This window comes from Ruditapes philippinarum, unplaced genomic scaffold (assembly GCF_026571515.1).
Source record: "Ruditapes philippinarum isolate M1 unplaced genomic scaffold, ASM2657151v2 ctg6908_1_1_1_1, whole genome shotgun sequence".
NCBI classification, from domain to species: Eukaryota; Metazoa; Mollusca; class Bivalvia; order Venerida; family Veneridae; genus Ruditapes; species Ruditapes philippinarum.
This window is the reverse complement of record NW_026854570.1, coordinates 16867-35133: the sequence shown is the minus strand read 5'-3', so window position 1 is coordinate 35133 and position 18267 is coordinate 16867. Positions and strand designations below refer to the sequence as shown.

The 18267-nt window shown below is 32.6% G+C and overlaps 1 protein-coding gene across 1 annotated transcript; it reads left to right on the top strand.

Moving 5' to 3' along the window:
• Positions 1–1134: 1134 nt before the first annotated feature.
• LOC132740498 (heat shock 70 kDa protein 12A-like) lies at positions 1135–14722 on the top strand (the record flags this gene model as incomplete). The annotated part of the gene is made up of 3 exons (XM_060728411.1): positions 1135–1141; positions 1696–1821; positions 13935–14722. Coding segments are annotated over exons 1-3 (921 nt in total), but the record flags the coding sequence as incomplete, so codon positions are not given.
• Positions 14723–18267: the final 3545 nt, after the last annotated feature.

Genomic DNA, 18267 nt, shown 5'->3' with positions numbered 1-18267 from the left:
TAATTTCATTTCACTTTATATTTTTCAAGCAAATTACTTATATTTATAGTGATTAATTTGTTTGCGACTTTGAAATAGCGTTCTCATTTTGACTGCTTTCGCATGCGCTGCTTTGCGCTACATTGTGGCGTCACGTAAACAACACTTTAAATACCGGTACAGAGTTAATGACTTAATAAGAGATATTAGTGTTCGGATTTATTTTCTTAATTATAGACCATTTCCTTTCATTCTAGATAGTTTTCGAACAAAATTCAACGAACAGTAGTTTTTTATTAATTAGATTTTTTTTCAAGCAAAATGGCTCCATCTTTGTGTCGATTTGAAAATACAGAGGGAGAAAATAATAACAGAAAGTGCATTGTTGTCTTCCGGCCTTCTTTGTTTATAAAGAGAAATTTCCGATAGTGTTAGAATTAAGAAATAATATATCCCAAACAGTGATTTTATCGCTCAATAACATCACTGTTTGGAGCTCGGATGCGAGGAATTATGGGCGTAGCCAAACAGTGATGTTATCAAGCGATAAAATCACCGACTTGGATATATTATTTCGATTCTAAAGCGACATCAACATATATAAATGCTGTCGTACGTGATATTAACCTAAATTGCGCCTGATTTGTTTTCGTACTTATTTTCATAGCGTTACATTTTAGTGGTTATGTCACGTGTTTAATGATTACTTCACATGTTTAAATATAAAACGTCGAACTGTAATTTTATTGCATAATAACACACACTTTTGGTTCTTCTATGTTCAATAGGGAAAAATGTGGGTCGTGTTAGAATATGCAATAAAATCACAGTTGACGTTCTAAATTAAGACATGTGACGTAACAATAGGGCATGTGCCGTAACCACTTAAAATGCGACGCGCTGAAAATAAGTACCGAAACAAATCAGGCGCAATTTAGGTATTATCATATACTTTTGATGTCGTGTTAAAATCGAAATAATATATCCAAAATCGGTGATTTTATCGCTTGATAAAAATTACTGTTTGCCGTTCGGAAGGGCTTATACGCCCTCATGATATATTTCCTCTAACTGTGATTTTATTTAGCGATAAAATCACTGTTTGGGATATATTTATTCTTAAATGAAATCACTGCTGACGTTCTATATTTAGATATGCAACGTAATCATCAGATTCCGAAGTATATTCCATACGGATTTTACTTTATGGTACAACGGTAAAATAATCAAATTTCCAAACTTTATGGAAGCCGGGTCTATCATACTCTTTTGAAAATTGAGCGAAAAAATATAAGATCACCAACCTTTCCGGTATTTTTTTACTTCTAATGATCCGAACTTCTACTTGGTGATTCTAAAAGCTGCACACCTTAACTGATTTTCAAAGTCTTGAATTTCAAACGAAGACTTTTCTTAAGAGAAACATATGTCATATTCAGTAATTGCGATGTTTGCTTTTTCTCAAACTGTGACAACCAGTCTTTTGTTTACGCTGTTTTATGTAAAAAGTTTCATCGATCTGCAAGGATTATGCCTGAAGGATATAAATTTATTGGACAGCGTTTGAAGCATCAAGTTTCGAGTGTCTAACAATGTAAGGTAATATATCAACTATAATTGTATTTTTTAACTAATAACTTCAAGTTTCAAGTTTTGCTCAAATTTGCAACAAAATGAGGTTGTAAATATGTCTATAATGATGTTGTTTTGTTGTAGACGCTCATCTTAACGAGAAAAGAGGATGGGGGAAAGTGACCATCTCACTGCGAGTCAGGGCACAGATCGTAAGCTGGAGCCTTACTCGCGACAAGTCCATGTTTCCTCATTTGAAACAAGTACTAGGTACGATGACTAGATGATTCAACATGTTTAACAATTAAGTCTCGTCATATTTGAACTTATGTTCTCACATTTGCCCTATCTCCCTGTAAGGTGAACAACCTTTATTTTTCAGAATCTTATGAAAAAGTGCTCAAAACTTGAAAAGTAGCTCTTGTATACATAAACGATATTTTGGTTAATAGTCGTAGCTTTTATAAACACATTAATCTCCTTGTTTAAGTATTTTAATCTCGATCCAATGCCATCTTACTTTAGAATCTACAAAATGAGAATATGCCACAAAAGAAGTAGAAAACCATGGTCACATTATATAAGAAAAGGAATAAAGGTAGTTCAAAAGAACATACAAAGTTCGTTTAAATGATTCATTTTTGTGTGTTGAGTTATAAGCATAGTTTCGCTTCTAATGATAATATTACTAGCTATTGCTTCATTAGTTTTAAGATATTGTTATAATAAACTATTTTTATAAATCATGATATTCGGCATTGTTTTCGCTCTTTAAAACGCAGACTTCATTTTTAACCCCTTAACTTAACCACTTAACTTTTAATTTTTCATGTGAGGAAGCTATGTAACACCGCACTTTGGGGTCAAACGCACTTTGGGGTTCAACCCCAAAGTGCGTTACGTACTTTGGGGTCCGACCCCAGAGTACGTTACGCACTTTGGGGTCCAATTTCGACCCCAAAGTGCGTTGAACAGGTACATATGCATTTTTTAACATCAGGCAAACGACCGCACTTTGGGGTCATAGAAAATTAATGTTCATTATGTTTTAAATAATATATTGTAGTCAAAGCCTATGGTAAACAAAAAATCAAGGTATTAAATAGACACAAACATGTGCCCTGAATTATAGTAGAATCAATAGGGATTTAAATGGTCTTGATTAGTAAGTCAAAAAACTTTCACCAAATAAATCACCAAATAAAGAATTTGTATCAATTATTAAGCTTAAAATATTTTTTCTCAAATTTTCTATTTATTTTAAAAGAATGTACACCTTTCATTAACTCCATTGTTTTAAGCTAAATGCATTGTTTTCCCGTTTTTATATTTACACATTTTTAAGAAATATGATAGTCTTAGCATAGTCACAGGTATAAATTCTGGGAAATCTCAGTAAGACATTTCAGTAAAAAAAAAAATGCCTAATATGTTGAAAGAGCCATTTATTAAGCTAAATGTGACATATAAGAAACTTGACTTGGTGTAGATGCAGCGTTAAGTAGTAGTCCGTACAGGCAGTACTAAAAATATCAACTATTTAAGTAGTCGCACATTAAGAGCGGAGCTTCAGAATAATGTTAAATTCTCACTGGGGGTATAGAGGGGATTGTGGGGTATCGATCCCCCCGAGGGTTAAAAATAACGTTTTAAAGGCCCATTATGCTTTTATTTGTTTTTCTTAAAAGCTTTTTTATTTTGATGTTCCTCTATATTATCCAAAAAATACACATTGGCCAATTACCTGAACCATCTTTTTCATCTGTTGCTTTTTGGCAATGATGAGTACAGTTATAGTGAAATAGTATTTTATATGGAAGTCAAATACTATAGTGTTTCGAATTCTTTCGCAGCATCTTTTAATTCTAGGAATACACAATTTCTGTACTAGAGTATTTTGAACGTTGGCATAAAAGTAACATTTGTATTTTTATATACTTTTTTTTTGTTTTTCGTACATATTTTTTAGTTTTAGTTTAGTTTTGAATACAATTTTTTTTTAGTTTTACATACATATTTTTTTTTAGTTTGCATACATATTTTATTTTAGTTTTGCATACATATTCTTTTTTAGTCTGCATACATATTTTATTTTATTTTTTTGTACATATTTTATTTTTGTTTTTTCGTACATATTTTTACATGACGCCATTTGCAAAGTAGAGGTTTGGATAATTACACCATTTGTTAAACACCATTTTCAAACACTTCGCTATCTGTAAATAACAGGACCCCATATGCAAATGCCATTTGCAAATACCAACATTTTCATTTTTGGAGGTATCAAAAAAATAACAACACTTTTTAGTATCCGCGGTAACCCAAAGAAAGGTTCTGCATATGGTATCGATGTGGTTAACATTTGTCACAAGGTGCCTTAAAATCCTTCATTGGGTTTCGGAGAAATAAGGAGCGAACATGAAACCCAAGTCTTTATCCCGTAGGTGTGACCCCGACCTAGAGCCGGCACACCTGACATATAAGTTCTGCATATTATCTGGATGTGCTAAGGAATTGACTTAACTTTCATAATTCTCAATTCTCAGGGGGTGGGGTTGTGTGGTGCATATTCATGGAATAATAACTGATCACCAATCAACAGCCCTTTCCAAATAGACACTAATATAACATTATATAATAATAAAAAAATAATTATATAAAATACATATTATATAAAAAATAAGCCGAAAAGGCTCGGCTGAAACCAGACTTGCCCGGCCGAAAACGACTGGGCCGATGCCAAAAATGGGCCGAAATGTGACCAAACCACTGTGCTAGTTTTATACTCAACTATGGGCTGTTATGATACTTGAAGGCTGTTTTGATTGGCTAAAATATGTATGAAAAACAAAAATAAAATATGTACGAAAAACAAAAATAAAATATGAATGCAAAACTTGAAAAATATGTATGCAAAACTAAAATAAAATATGTATACAAAACTAAAAACAAAAAAAATGCAAATGTCACTTTCATGCCACCGTAATTTTGTTATATGAACACAATTTTTAGATATTTCAAGTGGTAAAATTAATGAAACTTTTATCACTTAAGCATCATAAAGTATTGACCATCTTGAACTCCACCTCAAATATTCTAATGTCGCAGATAGAAAATAAGTCAGTACTCAGTATTTAAGCAGAACGCAGATGACACCTTCAGACCTCTTGAACCCATAGTGCGTTGATATGTAGCATATTAACGCACTTTGGGGTCAATTTCTCGATTTTTCGAAGTGCGTTGGACCCCAAAGTGCGGTGCGAAGTTTAACGCACTTTGGGGTCGGACCCCAAAGTGCGTTGGACCCCAAAGTGCGGTGTTACAAAGCTATCTAGCTAGCTTATGGTGGTTCTACTCAGGTGCCCGTTCCTGCCTGAAATAATGCACGGACAGGCACGTGAGGTCTATTTCCATCAGTAAAGCTGGAAAGTTGCCAAATGGCCTATACTGTAATGATGCGACGTAAAACCCAACAAAACAAAACAATCATTTATCCAAAATAATAAATAACCGTAGATTGAATTTTTTAACCTTCAAGAATCAGAGTTATATTTCAAAATATAAATTCACCAACCTCAAAAATATTGGCCGTCCGTTCCTATCTTCTTTTGATGCAAGCTTCTGCGAATGACTGCAAGAGCTGCGCATATAATCTTATTTTCCAAGCGATATATTTTCAAACGAAGATTTGATTTCGAAGAAACATATCAAATATTTAATAATTATGTCGTCTGTGACAAATCAGTCTTAAATTTGCGCTGTTTTATATATTATATGTTTTATCGACCTAAACAGCCACGCCTGTTTGATTTGATTTAATTGGACAGTGTTTGGATCATCAAAAGTTTCAGAGTTCAAGAGGTAGGATAATAAAAAAAAAGTTGTCAATTATAATATTTTTGTCAAATTACTGAAAAAACTTGATATGTGCAGTATATACCTTTGGGTTCAACGAAAGTTTAATAACGTTCACCAGGTTCAATTGTTGACGTTAATTTGTAGAATGTATGTGTATAATGATGTTAATTTGTTGTAGAAACACACCTTAGCCGTAAAGGGAGTGAGAAAGGGGGTACTCTCCGGCGCATCGGTCAAATGTTTCACTATCGGTCATTTTCTTTCGTGAAGTAACGCGAGTGTATTCACTGAGCTGTGTAACACCGCACTTTGGGGTCAAACGCACTTTGGGGTCCAACCCCAAAGTGCGTTTAACTTCGCACCGCACTTTGGGGTCCAACGCACTTTGGGGTTAAAATCGAGAAAGTGACCCCAAAGTGCGTTAATATGCTACATATCAACGCACTTTGGGTTCAAGAGGTCTAAAGGTGTCATCTGAGTTCTGCTTCAATACTGAGTACTGACTTATTTTCTATCTGCGACATTGGAATATTTGAGGTGGAGTTCAAGATGGCGGTCAATACTTTATGATGCTTAAGTGATAAAAGTTTCATTAATTTTACCACTTGAAATATCTAGAATTTGCGTGGCATAAAAGTGACACTTGCATTTTTTTTGTTTTTAGTTTTGTATACATATTTTATTTTAGTTGTGCATACATATTTTTTCAGTTTTGCATACATATTTTTTAGTTTTGCATTCATATTTTATTTTTGTTTTTCGTACATATTTTATTTTTTGTTTTTCATACATATTTTAGCAAATCAAAACAGCCTTCAAATCTCATAACAGCCCATAGGTGAGTATAAAACTAGCACAGTGGTTTGGTAACATTTCAGCCCATTTTTGGAATCGGCCCAGTCGTTTTCGGCCGTGCAAGTCTGGTTTCGGCCGACCCTTTTCGGCTGATTTTTTTATATTATTTGATTTTATATAATTATTGTTTTTTATTATTATATACTATTATATAAGTGTCTATTTGGAAAGGGCTGTTGATTGGTGATCAGTTATTATTCCATGAATATGCACCACTCAATCCACCCCCTGAGAATTGAGAATTATGAAACTTAGGTCAGTTCTTTAGCATATCTAGATAATATGCAGAACTTATATGCCAGGACTGTGTGCCGGCTCAAGGTCGGGGTCACACCTTCAGTCCAAAGGATAAAGACTTGGGTTTCATGTCCGCTCCTTATCTCCGAAACCCCATGAAGGATTTTAAGGCACCTTGTGACAAATGTTAACCACATCCTGACCATATGCAGAACCTTTCTTTGGGTTACCGCGGACTATATATTTATATATATATATACTAAAGTGTTGTTATTTTTTGATACCTCCAAAAATGAAAATGTTGGTATTTGCAAATGGGGTACTGTAATTTACAGATGGCGAAGTGTTTGAAAATGGTGTTTTACAAATGGTGTAATTATCCAAACCTCTACTTTGCAAATGGCGTTATGTAAAAATATGTACGAAAAAAAAAATATGTACAAAAAAACTTAAATAAAATATGTATGCAAACTAAAAAAACTAAAAAAGAATTTGTATGCAAAACTAAAAAAAGTATGTATTCAAAACTAAAAAAAAATATGTACGACAAACAAACAAAAAATATGTACGAAAAACAAAAAAAAGTATCCAAAAAAATTACAAATGTCACTTTTATGCCACCGTTCAAAATACTCTAGTACAGAAATTGTGTATTCCTAGAATTAATAGATGTTGCGAAAAATATCCCTTTCTGTCGGTCATTTACTTGATAACTTTTGGTGCCATATTGTGTCCCATTTTAAATATGTTGGGAATGAAATAAAATGCAGTTAATATTTTTTTCCAAAGAACTATAAATATACTCTATTGCAATGTTCTGGTGAAACATCAAGTTTTTTGATCGGACTATAGATAGTGATTTTTACAAATACATTATTAGGCTTATCAACAAACTTAAGGGTTTTTGTAAGCTCCGTAACAACCGTTCGCCAGAGGCTTTTTATGGGAAATCTAACATACTTCTTTAGAAAGAGCAAACATGAATTTTATAATGTTAAAATAATGGTATCTGAGAAATGTAAGATGCTTGTCACCTGAATAAAGTAGCGATAAGTGTGAAATTATTTGTCATAAAAGAAGTCAAAACACTGTAGTATTTGACTTCCCTATAAAATACTAATTCACTATAACTGTACTCATCATTGCCAAAAAGCAACAGATGAAAAAGATGGTTCAGGTAATTGTCCAATGTGTATTTTTGGATAATATAGAGAAATATCAAAATAAAAAAGCTTTTAAGAAAATAAAATAAAAGCATAATGGGCCTTTAAAACGTTATTTTCAACCCTCGGGGGGATCGATACCCCACAATCCCCTCTATACGTCCAGTGAGAATTTTACATTATTCTGAAGCTCCGCTCTTAATGTGCGACTACTTAAATAGTTGATATTTTTAGTACTGCCTGTACGGACTACTACTTAAAGCCGCATCTACACCTAGTCAATTTTCTTATATGTCACATTTAGCTGAATTAATGGCTCTTTCAACATATTATCAGGCACATTTTTTACTGAAATGTCTTACTAAGATTTCCCAGAATTTATACCTTTGTCTATGCTAAGACTATCATATTTCTATAAAATGTGTAAATAAAAACGGGAAAATAATGCATTTAGCTAAAAACAATGGATTTAATGAAAGGTGTACATTCTTTTAAAATAAATGGAAAATTTGAGAAAAAATAATTTTAAGCTTAATAATTGATACAAATTCTTTATTTGGTGATTTATTTGGTGAAAGTTCTTCACTTACTAATCAAGACTATTTAAATCCCTATTGATTCTACTATTATTCAGGGCACATGTTTGTGTCTATTTAATATCTTGATTTGCTGTTTACCATTGGCTTTGACTACAATATATTATTTAAAACATAATGAACATTAATTTTCTATGACCCCAAAGTGCGGGCGTTTGTCTGATGTTAAAAAATGCATATGTACCTGTTTAACGCACTTTGGGGTCGAAATTGGACCCCAAAGTGCGTAACGCACTCTGGGGTCGGACCCCAAAGTACGTAACGCACTTTGGGGTCGGACCCCAAAGTGCGTTTGACCCCAAAGTGCGGCGTTACAGAGCTGCGAACGGAGGGTAGGAAGGGGAGACCAAATGATAATTATACGTACTGAACAATGCCATGTCGGATAAACTTAGCCATCTTCAGTCATTAAGTTCCAAGGTAAAGCAATGTGTATGAATATACACTAAAATATTTTATGTTGCTGTTTTCGTTGCATCTTAATTAAAAGTGTTGTCTACAATTTATTATATAAAAGAAAAGAACAATAGTTTAATGGAAATAAATGTTTGTGTTTGTGCAACAAAAATCTTTTTTAGCGAACTAGTGGAACAAATTCTATTTAGGAAGGTAATTCGACCAAACTGAAATATGTTTATCGAAATGAAATATACATATAAAACTATGCATTCAAGCTAAAATCATGATAATAATTATACACAAAATATAGCAGAATAAATCGAATACTTGGTTGTTGATGGGATGGAGAAGATTTATCCGGTTCGATGCGAAAGTGAATCACGGGTCTTAAAACTCTCCAAATACACGTTCTTGCTCATCGGATAAACCTTCTCTTTTCCAACATCAACATCAACCATGTCTTTTTTTTTCTTCACTGTTCATGATCGCCTGAATACAGTCATACCACTTTGCTATTTGACATACTTCTTATAAGACTTATATACCAACAATCACAATCTATTCTGCTACTGTTCCACATTTTTTTAACTTTTGTAAACATGACCGTAGGTGTAACTAACTCAGCGCTAAAAACAGAACTTACGAACCATCTATTGGGCCGCGCCCTCGTATAAATATTAAAATTACGAAAATGGCATTAGAAAACAACAAAATTAATTAGCATTACAATAAATTTAATATAGAACTTAAGTACATATATAATAAATGAAAATCAATCCTAAGCAATATACACTATTTAAGTACATGTAAATATTTTCTGTCCTGATTATCTTCTCTCCTTTAATGTGGGAATTTATTTCTTAAGAATCATCTTGTCTAATTTTCCCATTCAATGTGTTGTTGCTAAAATTTTCATGTAAATCAAGTTGAAAGCTAAAAATATCTTAAACCAATATGTACTGTTTTCTTTTTGCATCAATCTTGTACAATGTGACAATGTTATCTATATAAAATATGGCACATGTATTTCAACACAAACAAAAAGAATAAGTCATTAATCCAACAACTTATTATCATTTATAACTTGGAAGTTCAAATATTTTATATGATTTCTTTCTCACAAATGTCCGATTTTTTATCTTTAAATTACAATCTAATTTAAAATGGACATGATAATATTTCAAATCACAATCGCAACGAATAGCTTCCTTATTCACTCAAGGGTCGGGGGTGTTAAAAAAAAGAAATTTGTTATCTCAGATTGAAACCGGCAAAGTATGTGCATTTACCGAAGAAAAACTTGGGATACAAGTATCTCAGAAAAAAATGTTTAATGACCTCCAGACAGAGACACAAAACTAAGAATACAATATATATTAACAATTTAATTGCTAAAAATAGAAAAGTAAACATCTTATTCAGTATAAAACAACAACAACAAATAAATGTTTTAAATATTGGGAAAGAGTATAGTCACATTCATTCTGGCACTCTGAAAATCAATATGTCAATTAACGGTCAAAACATAGATATAATTTAGCTACAAATTATTTTAATATTAAACAAGCACAATATTCCAATTTCTTCTACATGAAAGGATAGAAAAATCATTATTTCTTTACTCCCGATTGCAATTTTATCATTTCTTATTTTCGAGAATGACAATAATATGCAGTAAATGTTAAAGCAATTCATTAAAGGCCCATTGATTTTCAAAATAATAAATTTTTTATTCTTAGCGAACTTATACAATTCCAAATACATATTGGCTTCGTTTCCTATATTAATGAGTAACTATTGAAAAGTGTATTAAATTAATATAACTAGTTAAATTGAAAATCTGCGGAAACGAGAAAAGTTATAGTCAATAATTTATGTAATAAGATGTCAAATCACAAGTTCATGAATCTTTAATGTAAGGCATTACATTAAACATATTTTTTTCTCATTTTTATCACATCACAAACAGTCGCTAGAAATGTGCCATTAATTTTGGAATAATCTCATGCAGATATTTTAATTAACCAAAGTAGGAGAAAATACGGAAATTGTCTTTAAGCAAAGCACAATAATTAGTGGTAAAGTGATATAAAGATTTCTACGACAGACTTAATTCATAGCTATCGAAAGGAACGGGATCATAAGGGAAAAAATGAAATGTTCGCTTTTGATCACTTCTTCAACTACCGGCGGTGACAAACAGCAATTTAGACCAGTATGACAGAATCACATATTCATATAAAATAAAATGTGAAAAAATAAATAAATAAAAAAGAATAAATGGATCGTTTTCCACGACGTCTACATTAATGATTAAAGTGCTACATTAATGATAAAAGCGTCATGCAATATGTTATGACTTCATTTAATATTTACAAATAAAAAGTAAGAGATAAAAATACTTGATAAAATTCATGGCGACCTTTCTTTTCCTGTGCAATGTAAAATAAGTTTGCTGTTGTAATATTTAAAAAAAAAATGACTAAGAATAAAATATAAAATATTTCGTATTCAGTATTCAGATATCATGTTAATGAAAACAAAATCTAGTAAACAAGTGATGATATTATTTAGTTTTAAGACAATTGTTATTGTTATTTGCCTGGTTTTAAAAAATTTAATGCTGCTCTTGGGTGATTGACAAAAAAATTGCTTTCCTTATCGTTAGCCGTATAATAATATTAATAAAGTCGGAAGTAAGTTTCGTTTAAATCGGTGGTTTGTTGAAGCCTTTGAAGTCTGTATACTTCCGAACCCAGCCCGTGTTGTTTTTTTTATCTTTGGACCTCAAGTCTGTTGAGTTTGAAACCATTTCCAATGTTGATAGTTACACGTTTCATCTCTTGTAACATGGTAGACATCTCTACTGATGTAATGTCAGTAATTTTCTTGTCGTTGGCCAAAACCTTCAAAACGTAAGAAATAACTTCGAAATTTTAAATAGATTTGAAACGGGGAACTCCCAACATTACATGATAATTGTAGCCTCGGTGTGTTGAATCTGTTCATGAGAAAAAAGACAAAAAGTTCCAAATCCCCAATGCCCATTGTACTTGTTGAAGGATTATTTTGTTTACAAAACTAAAAATGCTGTAATCAATGATCCTAGATGGGAACAATTTGAAATTCTATATTTAAAATACATAATTATATATCTATATTAATGAAGTACTATTTAAATAAACATAGGAGAGTATAATTATTTTTTTCTTACCTTTATTCCCCAATCGTGGATGACGATGGTCAGTTTGCATTTAGACAGTGGACAAAAAGTTTCCCATTCGAATGAAACAGGTCCGTCTTTCTTAGAAGTCGAAGCAAAAAGAAATTCATTCCTATACTCACTTATCCTGGACAACCATAGAAGAGAAATTAAATGAGTAAGAACTGGATATTTAATACATTATCGATATCGAGAAAGCAATTTACTAATACAATATGGCTAATGAATTCAGTTTTGCTTATTAGTAAAAATTACAATTATTTCTGAAATACAAAACACTGTTAGCATGCATAGCAAATTACTCCTATATTTGTAAATCTTAGTATTGAACAAAAGCTTTCACTGAATAGTGACTTATGCCCCCGGAAGGAAGCTTTGACATAAAATCCGCAAAATGCCATATGCCAAAATACCAAACCGCCTTGAATTATATCATTCCTAAAATTTCATTAATTCCATTAATGTAGGAGAAATAGTCTAAAGAAATTTTACTAAAACAAGATGTTACTATTTATAGCTCTGGCCACCATTTTATGCAGCGGAGCAGAACGTGCCGGCGATATGCACAACTAGGGATAATACTGATCAATTCTGTGAAGTTTCATTGAAATCTGACCAGTTTTAACCTGTGAAAGCCAGACGGGATTTCTCTTTTTATAGCTTTGTGACATCAGAAAACTGGACAATTTACAGCTCTGGTGGCCATTTTGGGCAGCGGAGCGATACGTGCCAGCGATATGCACAACTAAGGATGAATATGATCAGTCCTGTTTTAATGAAATCCCCCACCGCATTAGATGATAAAGCGCAGACAAGATTGTTCTATTTATAGCTCTGGCGGCCATTTTGCGAAGCGGAGCAGAACATGCCGGCGATGTGCACAACTAGGAATGGTACTGCTCACGCCTGTGGAGTTTCACTGAAATTTCTCCTGCTGTTTTGGAGTTGAAGTGCGGACAAGATTTTTCTATTTACAGCTCTGGCGGCCATTTTGTGCAGCGGAAAAAAAGGTGCTGGCGATATGCACAACTAGGTATGGTACTGATCATTCCTGTGAAGTTTCACTGAATTTCCCCCTGAGGCTTTAGAGATAAGCGCGGACAATATTACAGGACGGACGGAAAGACAGCCATGACAGTACTTTTACTATATGCCGCCCTTCGGGGGAATAAAAACCAACATGAAATTGACAAAGAAATATAGTTATTGTTGATATATGATGTTATAATATATTACACATTTCAAAGATAAAGAAATAAAAGAGAAGAAAAATTACCAAAACATAATCCTCCTCTCACCTCCGCTTGTTGGACATGTGTTTTGACAGTCATCAAAAGTAATTTGGCTTAAATAAAAACAATTCATTCTGAGAAAATTCTTTGCTAAACTAAATATTTTTAATGTATATTGCCCTGCCAAATGGAATATGTATATATATTTTACTTGGTTAAAATCTGTTCATCGGTGGAGCATAATTTGCCATTACCAGAGAACGCTTAGGCCGACAAACCTAGTGGTAGGAATGGCAAGTGAATCACCATAGGCTTGTTATTTACAGACTGGTTAAAAGACAATGTGTTCATGGCCGCATAAAATCATTCAAAGCTTGCCAAAACATCCTTTAACTAAAGTCTACTTTGACCTGCAAATCCTAAGACCTAGCTTGGTAATTAGCAATGACCAATAATTCACACCTTCTAGTTTCGTTTAATTCACTTTAACCAAAAACAAATCGGCTTTTGATTGTTTCTCTGTAGATTTATGTCTGTAGTAACTTACATTTATTTGATCATGCAATTACAGTTGATTTTTAAATAAGCATCTAAGCCACCGGCCAATACACATAAAATCATAAACACATAAGCATCTTGTCATAACAGCTTGTTTGGGTAATAGTACATTACAGAATATGTATGTTTTCATAAAGTTGTATAAAGTACATGTAGATCATTTACTGTATGCAACGTAATGGTGCATATTAAGTTCTTTTAATATTCATTTGTTTTTACCGTATCGGTATGTTACAGCATTAAAATTATTTTTTACATATAGGTGGAACTATTGACATTATAATTCATGAAGTATGCATTGATGGAACATTGAGCGAGATATATCAAGCTAATGGTGGAAACTGGGGCGGTACAACGGTTGATAAAGCTTTCCAAGATTTTTTGACAGGAATTGTTGGAAAAAATGTAATGAAGAGATTTCAAGATGAACACAAAGACGATTTCCTTGACCTTCAAAGAGAGTTTGAAGTAAAGAAAAGGTCTATCAAGCCAGATCTTAAATCGAAAGTAAAACTTAAAATACCTCTTTCGCTGTCTGATATTTATAAAGATGTAAACTCAAAAAGCGTAATGGAAAAAATTGAGGAAGATGAGCAACTTAATGGAAAGGTGAAGTTTATGGCAGATAAGATTTTGTTTGATAGCAGTCTTTTTAAAAACCTTTTTAGCTTCACAACCGATCATCTTACAGAACATTTGAAAAATATTCTACACGAAGAGACAACAGCAAATACCAATACAATTTTAATGGTTGGTGGGTTTTCAGAGTCCCCGATGCTATTTGAAGCAGTAAAATCTTCATTTGTTGATAAAAATGTTTTACTGCCTGAAGATGCAGGTCTGTCGTTTCTAAAAGGGGCAGTTATATATGGACATGATAGAAAAGACATCAGTGTCAGGATCAGTCCATATACATACGGTTATAAAATGTATGATTATTATAACCCACTAAAACACCCAAAAGAGAGAATGTTCATTGCCAAAGATGGTCAAAAACTCGTTCGTGGTTGCTTCGAAATATTGATAAGGAAGGGTGAAAAATGGCACCTGGTAAATTTTCAAATGGTAAAAGTGCTGAACCCTCTAAATCTGATAGATATTTACTAAAATTATTCGCATCAAAGCGTGCTGATCATTTATTTGTTGATGAACCTGACTGTTTTAAAGTTGGAGAATTACATGTAGACTGTACGGACAACGAGGGAAATGTCGGGGGAACTTTAGTACAGATTATGTGTGGTGGTACGGAGTTCGAAGTTCAAGTTATTCATAAAACAACACTAAAAAAGACAAAAGCTACATTCAATTTTCTAGATTGAATGCATTTCGTCAAAACATTTGATTGACATAATGCAGTTAACGTTTGATATAACTGAAAATGAGCTAGAAATGAATATCACATAGTTAATATATATAGAAATATAAGAGTTTGAATAGTCAGATAAAGTTATTCCAAATTGCCTAATACGCATATACAGACGACCTTTCCCTACAAATGTAAAATCAATGTTCCAATCATACAATTACTATTTTCCTCTTTTGTAAGTAATGAAAAAACATTTTTTAAGCTTGAACAACCGGCATTTTTGTCTGATTTTATTTTTTGAATATGAATATAACTCTTGAAAATTAAACGATAAAATCAAAAGGAAAGATACATACATATTTCTATCATACATGTACTTTTGAAGTATTATTTTTCAAAATTTATATAACGATATTTGAAGCATTTATATAGCTTTCGTTTTGGTTTTGTTATTAATAAGTAATGATTCCACTGGTCGGGGAGCACCAACCGGACACTTCTTTAAACATGTATCCTTTCATATTTCATAATTTTAAAGCTAAAGCTAGAGATCTGAAAATTCGACACATTACAGCTAGGTTCTTCTCCTAACTAATGGATTGTTTTGTGTATTTCTGATTGTGTTGACACTTATATCTGAGGCCTGTGAAAGAGGGTATTAAACTAACCTTAATTGTCCACATAACAGTACCATGTGTCCGGACAGATATGTCCATGATGCTGATTTAATTCAATAACAGTTTTGGTGTTTTAATTTTTTATTTTAAACTTGATATAAAATATTTCAGCAGTAAATGCTGAAGTTTTGGATATTCTATCATTCACTCTGCTAATGATAATAGCTAATATAAGATGTCAGGTATTGCACACTTGACGTCCAAATGTTCAATGACAACGTTCTTGAAAAGTCATTAAAATATTACCGTTTACGAAAATTGAAATCATTTTTATACTTAATTATAGAACAAACATGCAACTATGGTTGATATTAAAGCGTCTGATAGATCAACAATCACTGAAAAAATCAAAAACTAAATCAGTAATATTACATAAAATGAATGTTAAAATTACCAACAGGTTTTAAAATCCCCTTCTTGCATTCGTCTGATTAAAAATAAATTGAATGACGAATCTTGGAAATTGCAACGTTTTAAGGTTTATAGAAAACACATTTACTACTATGTCCAATTTATTTATGGTCCACACCCCTTACCTTACACCATTGTGGAAATAGACATAGTGATATGCACAAGGAAACTTGAAATCATATACCCACTTTCTATCTAGTGTATGGTAAAAAACATTTTTGTGTGACAAAATTTTTCTTTAAAATTATATTTTAGGCCTTGTTTTAACATGGAAAAACGCAATTTTGGGTAATTTCAGGAATTTTGATCATTTTCTGTTAATGAAAAAATTCTACAAAACAACAATGTTTCTTCAAAATTATATGTAAGGCCATGTTTTAATATATAAAAACGCGATTTTGGATAATTTTAGGTAATTTCATCATTTTATGTTAATGAAAAAAAAATCTACAAAACAACAATTTTTCTTCAAAAATATATTAGACCATGTTTTAACATGGAAAACGCAAATTTGGGTAATTTCAGATATTTTCATCATTTTCTGTTAAGTCATAACTCAATAAACACGCCTTTTAACGCCTATTTCACATCCCCTTTTTGTTGTCGCAAATGGTGAAAAATGCCTTATTTAGGCCCCAAACACTTTTTTGTTTGAGAAATGTTGTTTAAAAAAGTGACTACTTTTTCGGCGCCGCTCCCTATCCAGAAGATACATCAGGGGGTTGCCAGAAGGGGGATGTGGCCCACTAATGTTTGGGGGTTTTAAAGGGGCGGTTGTCCCCCTCATCGCCAAAACATTTTGGACTTGTGAAGGGCTAAAAATGATCACAGGTCGATCATAAGGTAATGTGTAACCAACGCTGAAAAGCCTTTGACTGTATCTCAATCCATTGAGAAGTTGCTGCTTTTAAATCAATTTTGATGGAAAAAAAATCTACAAAAATAGTGATTTTTGGCAATTTTGAGAAATCTCCTTGTTGCCATGGAAACAAGAAATTTAAGACTGAGCATGTCGTTACAAAGGCAATGGTACAGTTAACATTTGTGCCAAGTTTAATTTAAATAGTTTAATTAGTACTGAAGCAGTTTTTTTAGTTTTATAGCAATTTGAATTTGAAACGGGAGACTTTTCACAAAATGCTCATGCAGTAATGGGTTAAGTAAACCGCCACTATATTGTGTATTATCGAACTATCACTCTTTTGATGACAATCCTTTAGAAACCGTTATGTTTAATGACATTTGCATGATTTTGTTTGTTTTGGGTTTTACGTCACATCGACACAGTATAGGTCATATCGCGACGCTCCAGCTTTACTGGTGGAGGAATACCTCCGGTGCCCTTACGTGCATTATTTCAGGCACGAACGGGCACCTGAGTAGAACCACCGACGTTCCGTAAGCTTGATGGATAGCTTCCTCACATGAAAGAATCCAAAGTCCTTGTCGGGATTCGAACCCACAGCGGTAAGGGACAAGTGGTTTGAAGTCAACGACCTTAACCACTCGGCCACGGACGCCCCTGACATTTGCATGAAAGAAGTATGTTGGTCAAATAATAAGCACAGTCAATACCCCTAGTTATTGTACAATCATTTACTTAATTTATCTACCATGTCCAATTGATATATTGCATTTAATAATGTTGTCCATTTTTATAATATCATTCAATATCAAGGGCATTTAATTGAAAATTCATGTAGGAAATGTCTGAAAACAAATCTACATCAGTAACTTTCTGACAACCAGTTTCATGATAAAGCATTCATTTGTATAAAATCGAGTATTTTATTTTCAGATGCGGGCGGGGGACATTCCAGGGTCAGTATATACTTCGTTGAATTAAATTAATAAAATTCTTGCTGGGAATGCCGCAGAGGAGATGAAGTTGCGACGTTATTTTTTTTTCTATTATATTTTTTTTATAAGCTGACCCTGTTAACCTTCTCTGTTAGGCTTTTCTCGTTAATAAATTGCTTTTTTCTGCATTTATCAAATGTTTACTTTGTCCTTGATGTAATTTTATAGCAATGATTTTTAAATCAATATTATCATAATGTATGTGATCAAAGTAAAAAAGCAAATATGAACAAACTGAAAAAAATCAAGAAAACAAAACGGAGCCTTTCAGAATTGAATAAAAATTACAAACAGGACAGAAAGGGGGGGGGGTAATAAAATATCCTAAATTTTACAGAAGA